Source organism: Bactrocera latifrons, unplaced genomic scaffold (assembly GCF_001853355.1).
Source record: "Bactrocera latifrons isolate USDA-ARS-PBARC rearing strain unplaced genomic scaffold, ASM185335v1 scaffold_4, whole genome shotgun sequence".
Lineage (NCBI taxonomy): Eukaryota > Metazoa > Arthropoda > Insecta > Diptera > Tephritidae > Bactrocera > Bactrocera latifrons.
The window spans coordinates 1,204,921-1,231,009 of record NW_017537045.1 but is presented as its reverse complement, the minus strand read 5'-3'; the positions used below and the strand labels follow the sequence as shown (position 1 = coordinate 1,231,009).

Here is a 26,089-nt window from a genome sequence, read left to right as displayed (position 1 = left end):
TTACTTTTGGTCTAATTTTTTTTAAGCCGATGTTTTAAAATTTCTTTTAAATAGTTAATAACTGTAAGTCATGCATAATCAACCGATAAGTTTTCATCACCGTTTTTTGTTTAACTCATATTTCGTTAGATTAATTTTTAGGTAGTTGGTAACTCCAAAAGAAAAATATGTCTAAAAACCTGGCAACTATATGCCAAGTCTAAATTAAATAGGTGTGTGTCTGAAAAACTTTCTTGAACGAAATTCATTTAGACATTTCTGACAGATAAATTTATATTTGCCACTTGTCAACCGTCATTTGTAATTTTCACTTGTCACATGTTATTTCTAAAAAGTTTCTATCACATAATTTATTATTAATTATAGATATGTTGCCTTTGATTCTTCAGTAAGCATTTGGGTGTCTTTTCAGCTGTCAATTGTCCCTTAGAATTTTTTTTGGATATTGTGAGATAATCGTATGACATTCTCTGATTAGATCAGATCAGAGACGCATTTTCTTTTAACGGTATTTGTTGTGATATGAGAACTGTCATTGTTGTGAAGTGACAGCTGTCATAAAATAAAATTAATTCATTTGGTCATATTACTTGCTTGTTTTTGGTAACGTATTTTGTTTCAGCTAAATTTACGCTGACAGCAATGACAGCTGTTACATATATAATGTAATTCTTTGATGTGGAAGTTGTTTGGTAACGTAAAATTATCTTTCGATAGTTAGCAATCTGACAAACATCTTTCTTTTTAACGTATTCAATAGAATATGCAGACTCAATTAGCTGTCAGCAGTCATCTGTCATATCATAAAAACCATTTTCTTTTTTGGTGTAATATAGAACGTAGTACTAGCTGCTTCAATTTCGGTAAATTTACGTATGTTAAATTAAGTTTTAACCTTTAGAGTTCGAATACGTTTGTCAGCTGTCACGAGTCACCTGCCATTTTCTGAACCTTTGACTACACAGTAAGTCCCCGCTGGAGGTGAAAGGTAGTTGAAAAAATTTGCCAAAAAAATTTACAAAATTTATTTTGTAGTCAATCGTTTTGTCGTTTGAAATTATTAACTATAATTTTTCTCTTCGCGAGAGAGGAACTCTTTTCTACTGACAGCCAATTGAACTATTGCTTTGCGCATATTTCCAATAAGAGTTTGAGAAACTTCTACTGTCGAATTTTTTTTTTTTTACTTTTTGGCTTATTTATTTTTATTTGGCTGAGAGTAAAGCTTGCATGACTGCCTCTAAATGTATATGTGTGTGTAAGACTACCTTTTTACCAGCTACATATGCGGGTAATTGCAGCGCCCGGTCAAACGCACATATTCACTCACACACAGTCATATATACTTACATGTATGCTGCTGTGTTGAGACCGCAAACAAATAAAACATACAGAGCTCGTAGTTATGTGCCTTCGCTTGTGCGTCTTGGTTGTTGAATTTACGTGACGACTAAATGCCGGCAACACATAGCAGCCAAGACAGCAGCAAATAGAGCCGCATCACATATATAACAACAACAATTGTAAAAAAAATAGCGGAAAATTGCAAAAATACACACACATATACAAGGAGTGCGATAGGGAGTGAAAAAGGCAAGCAAGGCAAGGCGAAAGGTGACTGAACGTACATGAACTGAATGTGGCCGTACGTACGAAGCGTCAGGATGTGCGCGTCGCTAAGAATATTCTAGTAAAATAATAATTTTGCCAATTTAAACAGAGCGGAATTGAATTGAATTGCAAGTTTGTGTGGATGTGTGTGTCTGAGCGCTCATTAGAGGCTTGTGAATATTTATGCTCAAAGCATTTCAAGTTGCCAAGTTGAAATTGTCGACATCAATTTTAACTTAAACGAGTTGAAAATTTAAAGAGTTGGAATTTTTGTTGTCTACGAGCTGACAGAATTTTACAGTAGTGGATGTCGGAAAATTAATTAGCTAGGAAATATTTTTGCAAGGAAACTATTTAATTTTAATACTAATTGCATTATTAAAGCAAAAATATAACAACAATTTATGAAAATCTGGCAACCCGTTGAAGCAATTTTTGTACAAATATTAAATTTTTAAATAAAAACAATGTTAAAATGCAATTTCAGAACAAGACTAGAACGAAGTAAAATTAATGGTGGCAACGCTAAAATGAAATGGATTTCAAATTATATTTTAAATTTTAAAGTTTCTATAAAAAATGTATTTTCAATGCCAAAAGGAAAATACGTTAAAGAATTATAGTGGCAACGCCACATTCATTCGCTTTTGCACCGCTTTTCTTTTTTAAAATTTTGACGATAAATACATTTTTATTTCCACAAAATATATTAGCTTAAACATTTCTGCAAAGAATTAAAAAATTATGAATATCTTTTTACTTGTTGGCAAACCAGAATTTTTTTTACTTGCACAAACATTTGTTAAACTAAATTTATCTTAACTTTTTTTAAAATAATTTTTTACAAATATTTGGCAACTCTTCCAAAAAATAACTTAAGTATTAAAATATTTTTATTTTCTGGAGTAAAATACGTGTAAAGTAATTTAATTTAATTAATTTAATTTTTAATTTGCTTGATTAATTTTTTAAGCAGCTGGCAACTCTTCTAAAAAGCGTTTTCTTAAATACTTTAGTATGAAGGCGCTATTGTAGAACTTTATTCAATTCGGCAGTTAATTATAAAGAAATTTAAAAAAATAGCAGCTAACAATATGCAATACCGTTTGTTTGTATCGTTAATTTTGTCTCTGGAACAGCATGGCGTATGCGGAACTTTTTGAACATTTTCTTGACAGTGTTGAAAATTGTATTAAAAAAAATTGAGGAAATTAATGCAAAAACAAATGCAGAAGTTTAAGAAAATTAATTATCTTCATAATAAATAGAAAACAATATGGCAACACCAAAAAGTTTTTTAATAGAAATACTTCAGAACCTCCTTGTTGTTATAGTGCCGTTTATTTGTAAAACATTTTGCAGAAACCGAAAAAGTTTGCTTATACCCAAACATGTGCCAACCATATTCCTGTTTACTATTTATGTATATAAGATTTATATTATTATACTTATGTTTATGGAAATATATTTTTCGCTAAACAAATTTGTCGTAATATTTCATTATATGAATGTAATTCAGAAAAATATCGGAATAAGTGGCAACTCTATAATTTTTTTTACTGCGTTTTTACTCTTTAGTTCAACATCCATATTGGCATAATTAGTGTAACTTATAATTTTGTTTAATTGCACGTTTCAGCAAGTGGCAACTCTATTAAAAATGAGTAATGGTGCGTTATCTCGATTTTCTTTACACTGATAGCCATATTAATAATAATAATTAACATATGTATTCATTTCTTTAAATCAAAATTTTGAAATATGCGGCAACCCTACTCAAAAAAATTTTTACCTTAGCTTTATTAAATTTCTGCGTTGATTTTTGCATTAATTTAATTTTTTGTATACAATTTCCAACACTAGCAACAAAATGTGCAAAAAGTTCCGCATACGTCATGGTGTTCCAGAGGCAAAATTAACGAAGCAAACAAACAGTATTGCATATTGCTAGCAAGCCTCAGCCGCATTACTCAGCTGTTACTCGTTCAATAATATAGCAATTGGAAATTAGCAAAAACAAATAACAGTGACTGCCAAACTTTCGGCTGACTTCCAAAATGTGGCAGATATAGGCAAGTGAGTGCTCATGCATTGGAATATTGTTGGCCGAAAATGACTTCATCCTGCTAGAAAATATTTCCAGTATTTCAGTGGTATGTGACGCTGGCACGTGTCCAATTTGTCAGTTGCCGTTATATTTGCAGTTGTTCTTTTTCATATTTATTTATTTTTTTGTTTGTTTTTTATTTCGTGAGACAATATTGTTGACATATGTATATATGACTGTGTGTGTATGAGGTATGGCAATACTAAGAGTCAGGTAATACTCAGAAAAAACCAAATTGATAATACGAAAAAAAAAAAATAAAAAAAGGTTGTAAACATAAAAAAAAAAATTAAATTTTAAAGTAAATCGATACGAGTGTGTTATACTACTACTATCTTTCGAAGGGAAGCTTTTGGCTAAAAGTTTCAAAGCTATCTCTTTAACTTTTGCAGTTTATCAAACTTTTTTTTGATTCCTATTTTGTTATCTTCATGTTCAAAATTGACTATAACCGCGAAATGATATCTAAATTTCTTTTGTAAGTTTTAAAGCTTGTCTCTCAGTTTGTCAATTTATTAAACTAACCAAAAATTAAACTTTTTAAGACTGTGATATACAAAATCGTGCATTACCTCGAAACGATATTGCCTATTGTGAAATTTAAGTTTTTAGAGAGTACACTCACTCGTAAGCTTTAAAGCCATTTTTGATTTTTTTATGTAATACCAAACTATTTTGGGGTTTCTATTTTTTACTAAGTTTGTATACCGAAGCGTCTGCACCATGAAATTTATATATATTTTTTATCGTATTTAAGCACCTTAAGATAGTAATTTTCTCTTGAAAGCTTTTAAGCTACTTTTGTTTTACTTATAACCTTTTCAAACTTTGCTTGGTTTCGCTATGAAATATTTTTGGTTACAAAATTTATCAGATCAAAATCTAATTTAAGTATCTTCGGAGAAGACCTTTCATCCGAAAGCTTTAAAGCTATTTTTTCCCTTTTTTTGTTAATAAAAATATTTTTGTACACAAGAGCTTTCACAAAAAAATATAATTTAAGTTTCTTTGCAGAATACATTTCAACGGAAAGCTTTAGAACTATTTTTAATTACTAACAGAGTTTTCGGCTTGTCTTTATACTACCTTGTATACCATAAACTTCAAAATTATATATTTCTAATATCATATCAAAAGCTTTAAAGCTCTTTTTCACTTTTTCAGTAAGTGTGTGACATTGCTAAGTTAAAACTCTAATACTGGTTTTCTGAAACCAGAGCACAACAGTACCCTAAAATCATAACTGTCGAACAAGAACACGTGGTCTATTGCACGAACCATCTTTGCATGTAGCTCTCGCTAATATGACGTATTCGCAGCCTTCAACAGTCATCAATTTAAATTTTGTTCGCTGACAATTTTATGCTAATGGCTTGAAACAATGTATGTCAACAAACACTACACATTTTCATACTCCCATACTCCCATACTTTAGAGTTGCTCAGTGAGTGACAGTGACAATAATAATGGCTGATTTAGAATTGCCGGCAGCTGCTTGATAAACGCTGTCAGCGCAGCTGTTGTTTCAAAATTGAATACATATACTATATATGCCTTGAGGAAATATTTATTAAATTTGTAATGAAACTATTCTTGATTATTAGTGGTTTCGTAGTATTGTAGGTATATTGACATATGCTTGATCGACCAATTAAGGGTTCACTTCATTGACACAGACCTAACTGTCGCTGGCAAGGTATAAAGAAACTCACCTTACTTTTGTTTTGGCGATTGTTGGTCAAGCAAATATATTTGTTTGCAATAACATGAATGAAACAAGGAGAATAGTTTTCTTTTTAACTATTTTCTTGAGATGAGGTCTAAGCGGTGAAAACTGCGCTATGGTTTCTACCTCAAAACTGAGCTCAGTCTACTTTTAAAATAGCAGTTCTTAGACTTCTGGTTTTCCTTTATCCTCTTTCATGGCTTTGACTTTTAAAATGAAATCAAGAAGTTTATGTGTTATATTATATAAATTTAGAGGGCGAGCCACACCAAAAACATTCTACCGATATTTCTTCATGCAATTTTTTTTGCTTTAAAGCTATATTTGTGACTTAGTTGAAGCAATTTATTTTTTTTTTTTCGAATGACAGTATTTTGTACTATTTTGAACTATTGCCGATCATGCCCACATGTAATGCCAACGTCTTCAGAGTACGCAGGAACTTTTTTTTGAAAGCTTTTAACTTTTACTCAAGTTAAGTTAAGCTTCTATGACAGACATACTGTTGGGAAACCAAAATTTCATTCCCAAGCAAAGCTTCTTACCCCCCCAAAAAAAAAAAAACAAATCTATTGAAATAAAATTTTTTTAATAAAGTCTTAAGTATAACTATAACTGAAACGCCACTCACATTGCTCTCTTCTTGCTTTCCATATATGCAGATCTATTTATACACAATAAGTTATGGGTATGAATAATATTTCGAGTCATTTCCCCGCTGTGCTAACAGTAAGTAGAAATTATGACATCGCCTGCAGTTATAAATTCAAATAGAAGCCACCAAAAGGACAACGACGAATTCATGGGGGCAATAAAGCGAGTGGTTGTGAAAAATTTAAATAAATCCGCGCGTAGTTGGAGGCGAAGTGCAAAGTAAATCATAAAATCTGCTGACAATTGGACAAGTGGTGGTAGCGCGACAAGTATTGTAGGAAACAGTAACTAATCAATATTTATTTATTTAAACCTACATAGAGATAAGTGAAGGCGTAAGCTAAAAGGAAGCAGTCGGAAAATAAAATTATAACATATAACCGCCAAATAAGCCGGAATTATTTCTACCAATTGTGTTATTTGCGTTTATTTTTATCCGAAAGCTTTTATGCTTTTTCACTTTTTAAATTTGTCAAATTTAGTACCTTGATATACCAAACCTTCTATAACCTTACCTATTGTACGTATTACATAAGGGTTTGAAAAGCTTTTAAGCTTTTTTCAATTTTGTAATTTGTAAACTTATTTTACAATTATCTTTCAACTACCTCTTTATACATAGCCATCCATAACCTTAAAATTATATCTACCTATATTTTAGTTTATTCTGAAAATGCCTTTTATCTGAAAGCTGCCAGGATTTTTCACCAATAATGCCGCAACTATTTCTACCAACTGTGTTATGTAAGTTTATTCTGGAGAGACCTTTCATCCGAAAGCTTTTAAGCTTTTTTCACGTTTGTAATTTGTAAACTTATTTTAGAATTCTCTTTTTATTTACCTAATTTGTCAAACTTCGTACCTTGATATACAAAACCTTCCATAAACTTAAAATTATATCTACTTATTTTAATATTTAAGTTTTTGAAAAGCTTTTAAGCTTTTTCACTTTTGCAATTTGTCAAACTTAGTACCTTGGGATACAAAGCCTTCTTTAACCTCAATATTATATCTATCGATTATTATTTATTATTATTTGTGACTTTCGAACCAGTTTTATGAGAACGAAGCTTTCATCCGAAGAAGAGGTTGATAGCTATTTTTCACTTTAGCTTTTCATCAAAGAAACTACTGATGCCTTTGAGCCTACATATATAATATATTGTTCATGTTTGGTGATTTCTTTGAGAGAATCATGCCCATATTTGTTCAGTTTATTGAGAGAATATTTGTTAAAGAGTACTCTGATGCCTTTATATTGTCCATTGTTTGGACAATGTTTTGAGAGCATACTTGCCGAAAAGTAACTTGATGTTTCTGAAACTATATATTGATAATGTTTGGTAGTTTTATTGAAGTGATATTTATTAAAGAGCAGTTTGAAGCCACTCCGAAAGTAGTTAAAGGTTATTTTTGGGCTAATGTAGAGAAATTGTTTGATGAAGAATATTTCCAGGTCTCTCTGAGAGCAAGTATAGTCAACATATAGACATTGCTTCGAGAGAATATGCAGCGCAATGAAATTTATTTGGCAGAGCGATATCAAAGAAATTTTAGAAGTTGACTAAGTTTAAAAATTTCTCATAAATGAAAAGTAATTTTGTGCTTTAAATGACTCATGGATATATTTGTTCCCTTGTTTAATTCACAAACACGCAGATTACTCGCACCACAGCAGCGGAAATCTGTGTAAATGACATCTTCAAGTTTACTTTGTATACGGATCATTCATGCCTATATTTTTTCCTATTTTTTTTTGTTACGCTACACAGAGTTTTTTTCAATCAATTGCGTTGCTTAGCCTAAGTGCCGCCTTGCTGTTTCCTTGCCACACAGTAGCTAAATTTTTCCCTGCTCATATTCGTCTCTTATCAGCGATTATGCCAGATTGTGTGGTTTCTTTCATTTCATTCACTTTCGCACATTTTTCTTTCACTTGAATCTAGAAATTAATTTTTTCTGCTGACTCAGGTATCGTCGCCAATGCGCACGCACACAGTCACGCCATTCGCTCAAATTTCCTTTACACGGCATAAAAACTTTTTGCAAGGCTCTAAGTAGCGTGTGCATGTAAGCGTGTCGTTATTGATCTCACTTATCGTCTTGCTTTTCATAGATACTTGTTAAATTTATTATTTTCCGATAGCTGTTGACGCCTATGCCGCCTGAAAGTATGCTTTAATATCAGTTTATTATTTGCAAAGTCAATCGTGCGTTCACATATTATATTTGGAATATTTATTTCTTGCTGCACTCGGTTTTTTATTTTTTATAATTTTATTTACACACACAGTTTATAGGTTATATGTACATGTGTACTTATGTTCCTTAGGAGTTGTTGGGGTTAGGTTTTATGGTGTTTGTATATCGTAATCCTTATCAGTTCTGTTCGTAGTCAGTCTCAGCTTGACAGCATGTACATATTTTTTACGACTATATAAGGTTGGGTCATGAATAAATTAAGGTGTTTGTTCTTAAAAAATTTTATTCAAAAAGGTTTCAAAATTCCACCTGTAACACTCTCTAAAATACAAAAATACTTACGGTAATTTTTGAGTATATACGATTTTTATATGACAGATTTACTTTAAAGAAGAGTACTCTGAGAAGCTTCAGAGACTAGATAATGTTGGTTTCGATTATTATGTTGGGAGCATATTTAATAAAGAGCATTATTAAGTCTCTCCGAAGACAGGTACTGTATACTTTTGCTTATTGATATGTTGGAAGAATATTTCGAGAATTTATGTACCTCAATATATGTAAATAGCAATATGGAAATTCATTAAGGGTTGATGATATTTATTTTTCAACGCTTTTTTTCGAAAACTATTTCAATTCAACACTATCTACTCTCGGAGATGGCATCTCTAGATAGGGATTGGTAATGTAAATTTTTGAATATGATGATGTTGGAGAATGTTTGTAACAGAAGTATTTAATAGAGCTGGTATTGTCCACTTTTCGGCGTTTTAAGGATGAGTTCTTCTTCGAAAGCTTAAAAATGCCGTAATTACGGCTTTAAAGTTATTCCATTTAATTTGTAACTCGTAGGTGTGACTCTCATAGGAAAAATATGTTACAGTTATAATAGAATATATGTTCTCCAAGAATGTGAGAATCCCGTATTTACAATTATTTTTATTCAAAATGGCTTAAAATCCATTCTCTCGCGAAGCTAACTAATAGATGGAATAATATTTACTTCTTATGAATGTAACATATACACAATTATCATATGAAAAGCAAGCTGCAAGAGAATAGAAGACCTGTAAGTATGAAACAGGTATTCAAAATGGCTTGGAACTCGCAGATGTGGGAGAGTGCCTAATACTTTCACAGATATAATTTTACTCATTTCTTGTGAATATACTTGGCCTACAAGAAAATGAAGGTTTCCGTTTGCTATTCACATTGATTTGGAACTCTCTCAGCTAACTTTTTCGTAAAAAAGCTCTCTCGACTACCTAAATCCGCTTTAGTGGGGTCATATTATTGCTTGAAATCTAAGGGATACTTAGTTTTTCTGCATCTTTGGCGAGACGAGTGTAAGAGCAGCATGAAAAAAAGTGGTTAAAGTAATACCAGAAGCCATTGCTCTCAAGATTTATAGTTCGAATCTAAATAATTGGTACTTAAATTGCTACTTGAGTGCGTCATCTGTGTTTTGTAGCGCTGTTTTGAGTATCGCGATATCATCTTCAGAAGAGAGTTTGAAAAGCTAACGTCTGTGTGCGATGTCGGAACAGCATTTTGATGTTTCGTCCATACATTCTCTACCTTTCATGGAGTATCTTCGGCTTGTTCAAAATTGATGTTGCAATGCTAAGATTGAGATGATAATCATTCATACAAGCGGGATATGTTGAAGGGTCTCTGTCATAATTTTTGAATATCAGCGTTCGGGCTGCAATGGATTTCAATGATTATCGAGTTATTTTTGTTTTCAAAGAGATTCTGCTAAAACTTAGACTGTACTACTTAGTACAACTATTGGTTTTTCCAATGGAGGGAAAGAGGATCCCCGTCTCATCTTTCACAAGTCTCGTTTGAAGGCAGTGCACTCAGGCAATTTTTTTGGCTTATGTCTTCTAATCTAATTTCTAATTATTTGCTTGGGATTTAAGTTCTTTCCTGACTCACTATTCCTTAAAGAAATATACTTACGTAAAAGTTAATATAACTCTCTGTGAAAACAAAAAAGGCATATTTCGCAATGCAATAAGGAGTTATTTAATGTGACATTAGCTTGGCGTTGACGTTGACATTTTGATGTAATCACAGTGTGGCATGTAATCAAGCGATCGTGCCTCGGCTATGTCACGCTATTCCGGCAATACTTTGAATGCAATAACAAAGAAATATCATACTAAAATCCATAAAAGTGTTAGTGATTTATGAAAAAGCAGCGGAAAGGCATAATAAAGGGTCTTTTTTTTTTAGAGACAACTAAGTTTTGTTTGAAAGAAAACACAGAGGAGTGAAAGGAGTTAACAATATTTTGTGCTTGAGTGATTGAAATGCATCCATGTCTAACGAAGAATATACTTTCATATACTTTCGGTCAATTGGATCAAATCAGAGGTCCCACAAGAATTTTTGTGATATAATACACATGTATTTTGTTTTGACAGTTAATCGATCTTCTAGCAAATTTATACTTCTAAGGAAACACCTTATATAGAAAGAGCAACAACTCAAATGCTGAACTGAGTAGTAGCGCATTGCCAAAATTTTGCCAATTTACCTATAATATGTTTAATACTACTCATTTACGCCTTAGCCTATTTGGATGTTAGGACCTGCAGGAAATTAAAATATATACCAAAAATGAGATGAAAATGAGTTAAATGCGGACTGGTTTATTTTAAACTAGTTAGTAATTCGTAACGCAGGCTTTCAATAACCAACTTTCTTCGATAGGCACTAAACAACCTCTATCTGAAAGTGAGGAAACTTTGTGGCGGTACTGCGGAATATAGTATTCTGGTTTTAATATATGAATTCGAGAGTCTTTTACTATTAATTATGTTAGGACCTGTAAGAAAATAAAAAAGAAAATAAATCCCAAAAAATATATCAAAATGTGCTAAATTCGGATCAGTTCATTTTCAACTAGTTAGTAACTAGTTTCAAAATTTCGTATACGCACGACTGTACATAATATTTACTGAAAGAGACTCTCGGTATTATTCTTAAAAAAGTTTAGAGCTCAGTCTGAGTACGAAGAAACACCTCCTCCTTTCAGAAAACAGCTCCAGGATCAGAGTTGTTTCACAACCTATCTCTCTCTCTAACCATCTCTCTCTTTCCCATTGGATTTAAATAAGAAAATAACTAAACCCAACCTTGACTAAAACAGAGAGTGGACATATCCCCTTAAACAAGTCCACAACTCAGTCAAAATATGAAGAAACCCCTACTGCTTTGAGAAAACAGCTCCAGAATCAGAATTATTTCAACCTTTTTCTATGTTTGCATCTCTCTCTTTCTCAATGGCTTACATAAGAAAACTTCTAGAAAGGGTCTTTAAGTGAAAAAAGGCAAAATGGAATTTTAGCGCTCCTGTAGTTTTTGCAAGATTGAGTTAATAGTTTCAAAAAAGAAGAAACAAATATTTTAATATTTAGTAGGACAATATTATAAGAGTCTCTAAAGCAGATTTTTAGGTTTTTTGGCACTATTCATAAAAGAGTTCTCCAATAGTCGACGACCCTATTTACATAGGAATGCATAGTTGTCTTTCGTAGTAGAAACATTATGACATATTAAGCCTCAGATATCTTAAGTACAGTTCAAGGTCTCTCAATAAATCACTATATTGGGTTTGAAAGGCTCTGACTTCAGATAAAAAATCCACGAAAATCGCAATCACACTTTTATAACTCACGAGAGTCTCGTATATTCTTACGGGTATATACCGCGTGCTGCCAAAATTCATTGCCAACAACAAACGTTATATAAGCAATATTTGCAGATTCGCGGTAAATGCAGCAATAAAAAGCAACATCCATCACAGCACCAATGGTAGAGTTGAAGGTAAAGGCAATATAGACACCTACATGCAACGAAGTCTACTTTTAGGCGGTTTGAATTTGTTTTTCATTTAATAGCCCATAACCGATCGTTCGCTTGGGAATGCAAGCCAACTCTTTGTTTACTTTTCAAAATGTTCGATGTTTTTTTGTTTTACCTTCGTGCTCAAAGTTCAAACGTACGAGTTGTTATGTGATCAGACACATTTGCATATATGTATGTGAATGCTCTGAGACTTTTGCTATAATGTTGTTTCATTTCGTAAGCGACTTTCGAAGCAATGCATTGCAGTTGGCAATAAGCTGTTGGTAAATAAAACTCTTTCACTTACTTTATGGTTTTGCATTTTCGAAAATACTCGTGTTTAATGCAGCTGTTTGTTGTTGTCGTTATTATTATTATTATTACCGCGGTTTGCTCGTTATAAAGCGCTTGACGTCTGTTGGTAGTATTATTCTTTTTGCAATTGATTGCTGCCGCAGTACAAAATGTTGTTGAGTTTTTAATGTTTTGCTTTTTGGCTTTTCGTTGTGTTTCCAAAACCAGAAAGTAGGCTATAATGTGATGTAGCGGTATTAGAATCGATATAAGAATGCAAGTAGTTGTGTTAAATTATGACGTCACTGGCGAAATAGCAGTTGTTTTGATATTGCACTTGGATTCGGTATTTTTATTGGGCTTGGTATTGGTATTGTTTTTTAAACTTATTTATATTGGCAGCGATTAGTACTGATATGTGGTGCTAGTATTGTAATGTATACTGGTAATTGTATTGATACTGCTTTTTGCACTGTACTGTTATATGTATACATACTTATTAGTATTGTTAACGATATTGTTAATTGGAATGGGTTTCGGTAATGGGTAATGGGTGATTGGAATTGGATTTTGTATTTGTATTCACATCAATACTGGTATTGCTATTTGTATTACTATTCATATTGGTTTTAGTACTGGTACTGGTACTGATATTGGTATTAGTATTGGTAGTGATATTGGTATTGGTATTGGAAATTAGTACTAGTATTGGTATTGGTAATTATATTAGTATTTGTATAGATTTTGGTATTGGTATTGGTGTTGGTATTGATATTGGTATTGGTAATGGTATTGGTACAGGTATTGGTATTGGTATTGGTAATTATTATTATTATTGGTATTGATATTAGTAGTAGTACGGTACTGATATATTATATGGATTGGTATTGGTACTGATATTGGTACTGATATTGGTATTGATATTGGTATTGGTATTGGTATTGGTATTGGTAGTGGTAGTGGTATTGGCATTGGTATTTTTTATTGGTAGTGGTAGTGGAGTGGTAGTGATGTTAGTGTTTGTGTTGCTATTGATATTGGTATTAGCACTGGTTTTGGTATTGGTATTGATGTTGGTATTTGTGTTGCTATTGATATTGGTATTAGCACTGGTTTTAGTATTGGTATTGATGTTGGTATTAATACTGGTTTTGATCTTGGTATTGGTAGTGATATAGATAACGGCAGAAGTACTGGTGCAGATATTGGCATTGGTACTGATATAGGTAATGATATTAGTACTGATATTGATATTGGTATTAATACTGGTCTTAGGACTAATACACTTAGATATTGGTATTGGTGTTTGTACTGAAATTGGTTTTGATATTGGCATTCGTACTGATATAAATAGTGATATTGATATTATTATTGATAGTGGTATTGGTATTAGTATTTGTACCTTTTGGTAATGGTATTGGTGTTGGTATTGATATTGGTATTAGTGCTGGTTTTGATATTGGTGGTAGTGCGGTACTGATATATTATATGTATTGGTATTAGTACTGATATTGGGATTTCTATTATTATTTATAATGATAAAGGCATTAATATTGAGCTCGGTATTATTAAAATATTGGTAATGGTACGTCATAAAGTTTACGCGAACGTATCATGCTTTTATTTAACTTTGTTTAGATTCAAATAAATTTGTATTATTTATTTTCTTTTTTAATACTGCTCGGCCCTAGCGTACACAATATAAAAAAGTGCGCATATTAAGCTGCTAAAAACCACTGTGGCATAATTTTAGGCGCAGCTTGTATTACGTTACATTTAATGAGTTTTTAATAACCAAATGCAAAGTTGGCTACCAAGACCACAAATTTATTTCAACTATAGCAAGTGAAAGATTGAAGTAGGTACGCAAACACAGACATATCTATTACCTTTATAATCAACAGCGCCTTAAAAGCTGTTATGACTAAACCAAAAATTAATAAAAAAGCTAAGTAAGTGCTTCCAGTTGAAAATGTACAGCAGTTAGCTCTTTAAAATATTTTTAACTAACTTTTTGCGCTTCTCTCACGTTTCCACCCGTTCCAGTAGTTTTTCTGGTTTGTACATGTGCTACAATCACTCTGGCACTTTTCTTGCGTGCAACAAAGCCTGTTTAAAGCCATTGAATCAACACCACTGCATACTTGCAACCATTTGTGGCACAAACAAATGCAGCACTTTTGTTGAGCTTTTCAACGAAATCACTTGGCGAATTGATGTCGTTTTTTCTGCCGCCGTGCTGCTCGCCACTCCTAAGCATTCCATTTGTTTGCACGCAATTGGCTGTGGGAAATGGTAGAGCAAAGAAGCGCAGGCTGGAAATGCTGTGAAGTGCTAAGGTGGGGTGTGGGTAGGACAGCTCAGCAAAAAGTGTTGGCTCGTCGTACTAAACGATAGTTTATGGCGGCTTATGTAAGCGACGAAAAGTTTTTACTGCAACACAATTCGTTATTTGCGTGGCAAGTTGTTGAATTCTTTCGAAGTTTTTGAGCGTCTACACACACATACGCACACATACATGCGTCAAACTTATATGTACATATATCAGCATGCAGTCATTTATAGATTTAGAAAACGTTGCATATAAAAGTTTATGGCAACGAAATTACTTTAGCAATTACATAATTGTTATCAAAGTGTACTTAAGAAGCCAAGGCATACGTGGCGTATAAGTGATGCGTGTGAGAAATGGACGAAATTTCTAGGTGATGATTGGAAATGTTTTTATTTTTGTTTTATGTAAAGTCAAATTTGTACTTAAAGCCGTTAGAAACTAATGTCTTAAAAATATCTCGATGTGAGTTGAGACCTTAAAATGGTAGAAGAATGGTAGAAATGATTTGAAAAAAGAAACTGAGTCTAGAAAACTGTTAAAAAAAGCAAAAATACAAAAGAGGAACAAAGTTCAAAGTTGCATACTTATAAGATTTGAAAAAAAGCTTTTTAAAATTGCTTTCAATATAACGAAGAAGTATTTACAACCGAACTTAAAGATTTTTCTGCTTTCAGGATGCTGAATTTAGCTATGCAAATTCAAAATGGGGTTCAATTTAATAACAATTACATAGAAAAAACTACTGCTGACAGACTTAAAAAGTTTATGTAATTAAAACTGAGCTTTTTTAAGTTTTCGTGATCTTGGAATGAGCAAATTCAAAACGCCCTTCGACGTAATTTTAAAATAAAATTAATTATATTCCAAAAGCTTGTAACAATATTTGAATATGAATATTGAATATTTATTTTTATTACCGTCAAAACCTTTTGAATTAATATTTTAGCGAATGAAGAAAGATGTGCCAATGTTGCAATGAATTTCTGAATATGAATGTAGTGCCAATTTAAAAATTCATTTTTGGTTTCAAAAATGTCAAAGCTTTCAAAGGCTTTAAAAAATCGTCTTCCACCTAGCTGTAAGCTTCTTAGCACAGATTTGATTAGTTAGTCTAACTCCCAGTTTTCAAAAACTATATTATTTATAATAAAAAATCTAATCAATTCGGGATCCCGTTTTCACCAATGGACATTTAGGGACTAAATAAAAGTTATAAAGCACGGTTGTCAAAATTCCTTCATTTAGGTGCGAATTTGATTGAATAGTCTTAAAAGATTTACTAAAAATATTTTAATATTTATAATTTAATATTTTATTATAATTTCTTAACTGTAATTTGAAAAAATAATAGTAGTTACAAAAAAAAAATTATAATAGATAATCTGAATTTAGATACTAAAAAATTATTATGAAATGCTGATTAAGTAGGGGATCCCGTTTTTATATACCGACATATTGATATCGACGGTATTAAAAATTTATATATATATATTAGAAACTGTACTATAACTTAGATATTATAAACATCAAAAAATAATAAAACCCCGATTCGTTCGGGATCCCGTTTTCATATACTGATATTTCGGGATTAAAAAAATTTTTAATATTATGTTTAGTAATAATTAATGTGATAACAAAATGTTCATAATTATGTTGATATTATCTAAAATTAAAGTTCATGAAAATTCTTAATAAAGATGAAAGCTTAAAAAAGCTTTTTCAATATAATGCTTGTTTTTTCAAATACTACATTTATCTGCATTTAAATTGCTTCAGGTCTTTTAATTTAACTTTAATATATTAAAATTCAATTCGGGATCACGTTTTTATATGTCAACATACCGATACTGACACGATTAAAAAGTTATTTATAGTGTATGTATTCTAACAGTAATTTGACTGTGTAAACATATAATAATAATAACCTGCCGATAAAATCGGGATCCCGTTTTATATATTGACATTTCGGGTATAAGTTAAAGTCTTAATATAATTTAAATATAAATATCAATAAATATAATATAAATATCATAAACTTTATTGAACCTCGAATTTTCGATATATGAAAGCGGGATCCCGAAATAAATCGATATTCTAATATTATTTTCTGGAAGCCCGAAAATATGAATTAATGCTTATTGCGATTATAAAACGTTGAATATTGCCCGATAATAAAATTTCTAACGAAATTAAAATTGATAAAAACGGTGAAAGCTTACTAAAAGCTTTTTGAATAAAATGCGTGCTTTTTGTCAATTAATACCTTTTTGTGCATTTAAATTGCGTTAAATTTTGTAAATTTTAAATTTCTTAACCAAAATAAATACTTAATGTTATTTTTTCTTGTATGCGCTTTCCCTATTAACCAGCTTTGCGATTACTTATGGAACTGCATACACAAACTACCAGCAAATATTGTCATTTCCGTTTGGCATTACCATAGCCAATGCTGTTTGGGGGCCTTCATGCCGCTTAGTTCACCTCTAGCAATGCCATTTGCTCTATATATTTCCACTATTCTATGAAATCCCTCGCCGCTATTTCATTTTAATAAACGAGCCACACTGAAATTGTCATACGCCTGCCTACGTGGACGACCCACTTGGCGCACAAAGCGACGTGGTTGATTTGCTTTAATGCACAGTGCATTTCAATGGTTAGCCGTGTGTGTGTGTGTATGAAGCTATGTATGTGAATGTGTGCTTGCGAGTTATATTGCATATACTTGTTTATATGTGTGTGTTCACTTCATTCGCCTTTTTTGCGCCCATTAGTTATTAGTTATTGCTGTCATATCAGCGCAGCGCATCCGCAGCCATTCAAATTGATCACTGCACACACACATAAATAAACAAATCTAGGCTCAATACTTGCTTTGCTGCTGCCAAGTCGTCTGCTGGTTGCACATTGCACGGCTTCATCATCGTCTCGTTGTGCTTATCATTCCTATTGGCAGGGGGGCCAGTTAAATTCAAATTCGTATTCAATAAAGCTAACTGACTTACGTGCTGCAATACACGGCGCTACATATAATTACATCTTTATTGGTTGCTTATGCAGTGATGCTGCTTCCACGTTGCAGCAACTTACGTGGCTCACCGTCGTAGGTGCAAAGGACTAGACTGTAGTATGTGCTCAGCTGCAGTGAAATTGCACTTTATATGATTGAGTAACTAATAATGTGCAAGTTAGGATAACATTTTGACAATCGCACAAATATATAGTATAAGCTCGCATATGTTGTCTATACGAGCAGAATTGCAAGCCAAAAGCATTGTATGGTAAGAAATGAAAGGTGGTAGGGACTGCGATAAAAATATTTAGTACAAAGAAATTCAAAATTTTATGTTTTTAATATTGTAATAATTTTCATTTTGTAAATTTTTATGAAAGGAAATGTGGAGCAATTTACATACATAGGTGGCAACCCTCTTGAAAATTTTTTTTCGAAATTCTAAATTTTATATTTTAATATTGCAATACGAATAAAATTTTGAGCTACATACATATTTACTTACACAGGTGGCAAACCTCTTGAAAAATTATTTTCAATTCTAAACTTTTTTAAACATTAAAATATATAAAGAAACATATTGAGAAATTTTCAGATTTTTGCAGACAGATGGCAACCCTCTTTAATTTTTGTTTTTAATTATTTTTATTATTACACCGTACCGAATAAAAAGATTAAAAAAAAGTATAATGTTTAATACTCTCAACTTTTATTTATTTCAGCTTTTTTATTATTTTAATATTTTTCACAAGGTGGCAACCTCTTTAAAAATTAATTTAATTGCAAATTCCTTAAAAAAAGGGACAGATGACTGGAACTATTGGAGTCTTACATCGAAGTAAATCTTTAAAACACAGAAAATGTTTAACTTTTTTTATTTGGATATTTTAATATATTAATTGTTTGCCTATTTTATCGATTATATATTTGTAACTAGATGATAACCATCTTGAAAAAATATTTTGAATTCCAAGCTTTAACAAACTTCATCAACTTGTAGCGTAACTTTATATTACGAAATTTTCGAGCTTAGAGATTTCAAACAGGTGGCAACCTTCTAATTTTTTTGTTTACAATTATACCATTGTACAAATAAAATTTGTTTTTTAAATTATTTTTATTTTCTATATTTTATTCATTTTATCAAAATTAATGTTTGTAACAACGTGGCAACCATTTTATCAATTATTTTCAATAGTAAATTTCATAAACTACTTTAGCTGGTGTTGTTATTTTTATTATCAACTTTTTATACCTAAAATTTTCGGACAGGTGGCAACCTTATAATTTTTTTGTCCTTATAAGTCACCATTCTAACCACAATAGCCGAATTCCGACAAAGGTGTAATTTTTTTCGGCAGTGGTCTGCCTTCTTAGACGATACCGAGGCTTCTAACATCAGTTTAAATCGAGCTTTAGTCTTAAAAGTGGCTCTCGAAACTTCTCGAAAGACCATATAGGTAATAGAACAAGTGACAAATACGAACGCCAAACCCTTTGAGAGTTTTACTATACTGACCTAGTACCATCACCCTGACTTGGAATTTCTCACCCCCCAGACAATAATCCTAAAAGTGTTCCACAGTGTTATTAGCGCTAGACTCTAAAATATTGGCTAGATAGAATCCCATCCGCATGTTCTTTCTAAAACCTCTGTAGTTATCATCACATTGAATATATAAATCTATAATGAACCATGCTTCGCCATGTTTAAGAAGCTTTCAATATCGTTTGAATTTTTTTTGTTTTCTTCCTCTTTCCCCTCTCTTTCCGCCACTTATCCACACTCTCTTTAAATATGCTCATCTGCTGCTAATCTCTATAAGCCACATTTAATCTTTGACCCAACGCCAAACACATCCAACTATTTGACTTATAATCTCGCCCATTCAAGCACTGCATCATGCTATCCTCTCAGCCATGCAACCATTGCATCACCGAGGCGTCCTTCAATTTCAATTCACATCGTTTTATTGCTTGCAATGTTGTTGCAAGCCATCTTATTGGCGTTTGGATTGACTGCAGCCGCCAGGCAAATATTCGTCGCAACGCTTGAAAATCATAGCATAACAACAGGCGTTGAGGCTTTACAACTGCTGATTTGCAATGGCTTCTCGAGGCTTGCAGTCGGCTTGTGCTCTCACTTTTGCATTTCTGCCACAGCGCGTTTGCTGTTGTTGCTATTGACTTCGACATCCTTGAAACTGTAATGATAGGAATGGAATGGATTTGTAAGCCACAAACACAGACACACTTTTCTTCACATGTAGACGGTATTAGGAATTGGCTTTTAGACCGTTGTTAATGCGCTGCGGTTGTGGTTGGAAAGCAATAAGTCACAGTTAATTTAGACACTGATTGAGATTAGTAATGTTAGAGGAGGGAAACTCTTTAGAAAGTCACTGTGGCTTTGACTGAACATTTTGTAATAAGGCGTTTCACTTTTTAAAAACCTGAAAGAAATCAGTTGATAAACCCGCCTATACTCCACATAACAGTGATGTTTATAGCCACGTGAAGTGCAATAACTCACTAAAGGAACACCACAGAAAGATGGTACGAAAGACTTTTAGAAATCGGTGTCAAAATTGAGAAGCAGACTTGACACTTTTCAGTAAAATTTAATATCTCACAAATTATCAATTCATTTCAACAAAATGTAGCACAACAATGCTTACAATTCCATCTGATTCTTTTACTTTAGAATACATAAATCAAGCACCTGCAATGGTCTCGGAATACAATTTTATACAAAGAGTGCCCGGATTATAACTTTATAAGCCACTAGATACCGCATGGACTAGCGCACACATTTTTAGAGCCTAAACATACCACTTCGTGTGAAAGAATTTAGCACCTTTACTAAAAACGGACCTTATTGCAGTCAGCAACCCTAAGTCTCATTGAGTTCGCTGTGGGTCATTGTTCACAGTAAAGGGCTTTGTCTTCGCTAAAAGTTAACAAAGAGATCATTGACTTCAACAAAAGTCATTGATACGAGCATGCGTTCTCATTAAAGGCAAACAGCGGGTAACTGACGTGACCGTAGAAAGGATTGCTGTCTTCGCTAAATGTGAGTGAAAGTGTTCTTGACTTCAACAAAGATTTTCTCTCCGCTAAATGTTAACAAAATGATCATTGCTCTCAGCGAAGATTATCGATCTAAACAAGGCTTTTGCTCTCGTTAAAGGTAAACAAAAGGCTCAATCAGAGATTTGAAAAACGTTACCACAGTAGCGGTTGCTGTCTTCGATAAATGTATGTAAAAAGGTCATTGACCTCTGGAAAGATTCGGTCTTCATTAAAAGTTAACAAACGAACATTGACCTAAGAAGTTGACATTTACTAATATGACAAACGACTGGCTCACACCTTCGCAGTTGCCATGTCCTGATCCTGGAATTATTCGGTCACTCTTAAATAGTCTTGATTTTCGGATTTTAGAGCTTGTGTTGCTTTTGATTTTTTTTTCGTGGTCGGCTGCTATCTATTCCTAGCATTATGTGGATTTCAAGTATAGCTAAGCTAAAGTTAGGCCAACAAAGAAACGTGGCGCCTTTCATGTGGAGAAAAATTTCAATTCACAGAATCGAAACTAAAAGGTTTGGATAAGACATTTATTAAGAAAATAAGCCTGTACTTACGACAGAATCGATATTCCCTTTGACGCTTTCATTTTAAATTTCCAATACTACATTTGCGCCACTCGTAATATCCACAATTGTAAGAGATATAAATGTCTATGGTAGTTGGCATCAAAAACGCCGTGACCTTTGAGGAACCTTCAGGCAAAGAACATTTGTTTGCCCTGCTCAAAGGACATTTCATAACTGCGTTATATACACAATATAACTGCTGACACCTACACTGCGTATGAGCATTATTTGCTGTGGCTAGGCTTCTATTACAGATAGTCTGTTCGTTACCACTAAAATAACAAAAACCGTCATTGTTCACCGTTACTTTTTATTATACACTTTCAAATGTTTAATTTTGAAGAAATTTCACATAAAAGGTACCATTTTGCTTCACATAGAAACACACTTTTCGGCGCTGAACCTTAAATGTTGAGTAATTTTAAATTCTAAGTCTTTAATGTGTAGATGAAACGGTTAAACTGCTTACAATAACGTCACAAACCTGCACACAGCTTAAAGTGTTTCAGTGACTTGTACTTTGTATAGTTGTTGTTCGTGGCATAAATAAATATAATTTGCTTACCACAGCACTCATTAATTCATTAAGCAATTTCACCATCAACATTACACCATTCATTTGTAAACAAAACGGAGCGTCATTTGTTATATTTGGCTGTTAGTTTGCATACTTTTAGGCGCAGCGGCTTTTGCAGTTATTACTATTATATTACAAGCATAATTCAAGGTTAACGATGATTGAGTGCCTTTCAGGCTTAGCATGTTTGGGGCTGACAGATTTATTTTGGTTATTTCGGGCGATTAATAGGTACATAGGCATTTCGGGGTGGACAGAAAGGAGGATGGAAGAAAAGGGATGCGGGAGTCTACTAAAGCTCAATATAATTGCATCTTCAGTTTTTTGTATTAAAAAATGAATATATGAATTTTTTGTTTCAAAATACACTGCATACCTTTAGGCACTTGAATTCGGGGTGGAAATTAAGGGACGTTAAAGGCAACTCGATTTTAAAGCAGTTGCCTTGGCTGCATGAAATAACACTCTTTTAAATTAATATATTTTCCATAAAATGAAGGCAGAGATTTTCATAAAAATTACTTCTACTTCAAGCCAAACTTTAAAGGCAATTATTTTGTCCACTCATATATGTCGAACTTTATGCCTGAAAATGAGTTGTGAGGGAAGCTCTTTTCCATTTCTTTAATATGACGAAAATCTAATGGAAAGTCGTTATATTTTAATGGTACATGTGCACCATGCTCCAGCTGAGCGAGTAAGACAAAAGTGGTTGTCTGTAATTAAAAGTATCGTTTTTCGTTGAAAATCGCAGAAAGTTGGGCGACCAAAAAAATTTGCAGAAGAAAAACTGGAAGCGTTACTGGATAAAGACTATTGTTAAACACAAAAAATGCTCACAGGTTCCTCTTTGGGAGACACTCAAGCAGCTATAAATTTCAAAATGGGATGATTTGATATATCAGAAATGTTGTTTCAACGGTACAAAAAAAGGTTTTTTACGTTGAATTCGGATTAGTGATGTAAAGTGTCCCTATTACGTTTATAATAAAAGCCAAAAATCCTACGTAAAGACTGGATAATCAGTCAAATCAACGTCAAGGACAAATACACATGGCTCCAAGGTAATGCTGTGAATTTGGTGAAATTAGAACTGCGTTCTGTATTATGAGCTTCAAACATTGGGGAATCCTACTGACAACAACGCATTAAATTAATGCTTGTGATTGTCAAAAAACACCTAAAATGTGTGACTAGACATGAGGCAATAATTTTGAAGACATTTCCTTTAGTAGTCCAACCTCATCGTTTTATCGACTGCGGTATACGCCGTGACCAATGCGCAAAGGACCATAAATCTTCCGCAGAACCTTTCTCTCGGAAACTCGTAACGCCGACTCAACAGATATTGCCATTGTCATTGCCTCTGCACCAAATAACTAGCAGGACGGGGATGATGAATGACTTATAAAATTTGGTCTTTGTCGTCGAGAGAAGACTCTCAAATTTAAATTTGATTCTTTCACATTCCAGTATTCAAATAAAGCACTAATTAATATAACGGAATACAACTTTGCACGAATAGTACCTTTGAAATGTGCGCCCCTTGATCAAAAATTATCAGAAACGAACAAAAACTGTTCAAGTCAATATGTACCGAATATGTGGACCCCAGTGCCCAGAGTTGACCGTAAATATCGGTCAATGTGCTAGATCTATAATTAAAATTCGGAAAGAATCGTTTAATATAATAGTTTGTCTGAATGTAAAAAAGGGTTTCATACGGTCAATACTTCCCTTAGTCCCCATAAATCGAATGCAAAGATTTTCGAACCTCCTGAGCTTATTCCGCACATATCGGCCAATATGTGAGTTATCGTAATAAAATTGAGAAAGGATGTTTCAGATGAAATCTGAAAACTTTGCTTAAACCCCATGTAAATAATAAGCCTTATGTGTCTGAAGGCATTCCCTAGCTTTGATCCTGGCTACAAGAGTGCGAAATGTTGGAGTACAGTCGAACTTATCCTTTCATTACTTGCTGTTAATTTTTTCGTTATGTCGCTATTAAGCTCATAAGCTTAATGTAAGACTTACTGATCTAAAAGGGGTTATACTTTTCCCTCTAAAAGGATGTTAATTTGTCGGCACTAGGGCTATTGGACCGCAATGGGATATACATATCTGCCATACAAACTGACTGATCAAGTTCTTGTATGTAAAATTTTTTTCTTTTGACGAGATATTTTCACGAAATTTGGCACGAGATATTTCCCAGCGCTACAATGTCCAAACAATTTTTTTTAGTTCCAACAACTACAACATAAAGGTGTCATACAAACTGACGGAACAGTATCAAGATAAAATCTTTTTATAGACTTTAAGAAACGTAAACTTTAACCATTCCATAATCCATCTCAAATAGACGAAATGATTCTCAGGTAAATGTTATGCTTTTATGTAAATTATAACGGCTTTGGTTGCCACTCATAAGCCTTTGGTTTAATTTTTCATCACCATAATAAAGACCAAAATTATTATTTTAATTAAAATGCTGTCTTGGAATAGCAAGAGCAAAAGCAACCACAAAAATCAATTAATTTCCACTTCAATGTATATGTTGCCATCTTATTATTTTGCTCCGAGTCCAAGCATTAATTACATGCGAGCTGTTTTTTTTAACTCAATCCATTATTTTTTTTCCGGATTTCCAAGAAAATTAACTACCTTTTTGCAGGGGCAACTTGGCAATGGGAGCGCACTTCAGCGGCGGTAGCAGCGTCAGCGCGCAGCGTAAACAACCGGTCAATCGGTCGCGAGGCCAAACGGCCAAAAAGCCGCCAGCAAGCCGGCCGGCTGTCATAGGAAATGCAACAAATCACTTTGAGACTCTGATTTGACTTTTTATAACCTTCTTTGTTTGCACTTCTCTTCCTGCCATGCATGTGCATATGTGTGTGTGTGTGTGTATTGGTACGCTGCCTAGGGCTCTCGCAAACTTCCAAAATCGTAATGGGTTTTATATATGTGTGTGTGCATCTGCTTTTCGCCTAAATTGCTGCAAAATAATTCTGCTTCTATGGATTCTTCTGCCATTCTTTTTTTTTTTTTTTTTTGCTGCCACTTCGTGCGCATTTATTGCTGTTTGTATGTGTATGTGTGAGCAATTTCTTTGGCGAAAGCTTCCAGCCGAAAACTCCAGCAAAATGTGGTGTACTGATGACGTCAGCAATGACAAAGGGAAAACGCGTAAAAAAGTGTAAAGCAGCAAGGCATGAGAAGGAAGAGAAAGCAAAAAATTAAATTAAAACGTAAAAAAAACAAAAAAAGTTACAAAAAAAGTTACAAAAAAAAATCTACCTTCAAAGGCCTAACAAACACCTCAGAAAAGTGACGAATTGTGCCTAAGTAAAAGGTCACTTCGACCAAAAAGGATGGACCATAAAGGAAGGGTATCCCTCCGCCGCAAACACTTAGCTCACCCATCCTTTGTTGCGGAAGTTTCAATATTTGTGGGTGCAATTGTCTTTGTTGTTTTATGTTGCCATTTTCACTTGAAGCTTAATTCCTTTTTGCTGTTTTTCTGATTATCTCGCAGATTTTCGCAAATTTGCACTTGATCGCTTAACTTGTATGCCCTTAAGTTTTGCTTCGGTCGCTGAGTTGAGAATTTTATTTCATTAAAACTTTTAATTGAGAGCGTTTGTGTGCAGGTTTACAGAGGAAGAAGAAATCGTTTAAATATATAAAAAAAGATTAAAATCTTTAAAAAAATTGGAAATATTCTAAATTCTATTCAAATTTTTTTCTTTAAAAATTGCACATAGCAAAAGCTCTGAAATTAAAAAAAAAAAAATAATTTGAAACTAGTTGACCCTGAAAAAAGCCATAACAAATTTTAACTAAAATCGTTCTTCATTTATAAGTCTTTAAAGAACATTTTTTGAAAAGTTTTAAAATTTTAAAAAATATATCTTAAATAAGTTTTATTAAAAAGGTTTCAGAAAAAAGTTTAAAATGCAGAAAATTGAAAAAAGTTTAAATGAAAGAAATTTCTTTTCATCTTGATTAAAAATTTTTTTAAAAGTTTTATGAAGCAAATTTACATTTTCAAAA

The 26,089-nt window shown here is 32.9% G+C and overlaps 1 protein-coding gene across 1 annotated transcript; it reads left to right on the top strand.

Moving 5' to 3' along the window:
- The first annotated feature begins 12,981 nt into the window (after window positions 1–12,981).
- Window positions 12,982–13,864, top strand: LOC108972362 (uncharacterized membrane protein YFL067W-like). The gene is made up of 4 exons (XM_018938914.1): window positions 12,982–12,998; window positions 13,086–13,151; window positions 13,500–13,678; window positions 13,728–13,864. The coding sequence occupies exons 1-4, from the start codon at window positions 12,982–12,984 to the stop codon at window positions 13,862–13,864; spliced, it is 399 nt and encodes a 132-aa protein (XP_018794459.1).
- The last annotated feature ends 12,225 nt before the right edge of the window (window positions 13,865–26,089 follow it).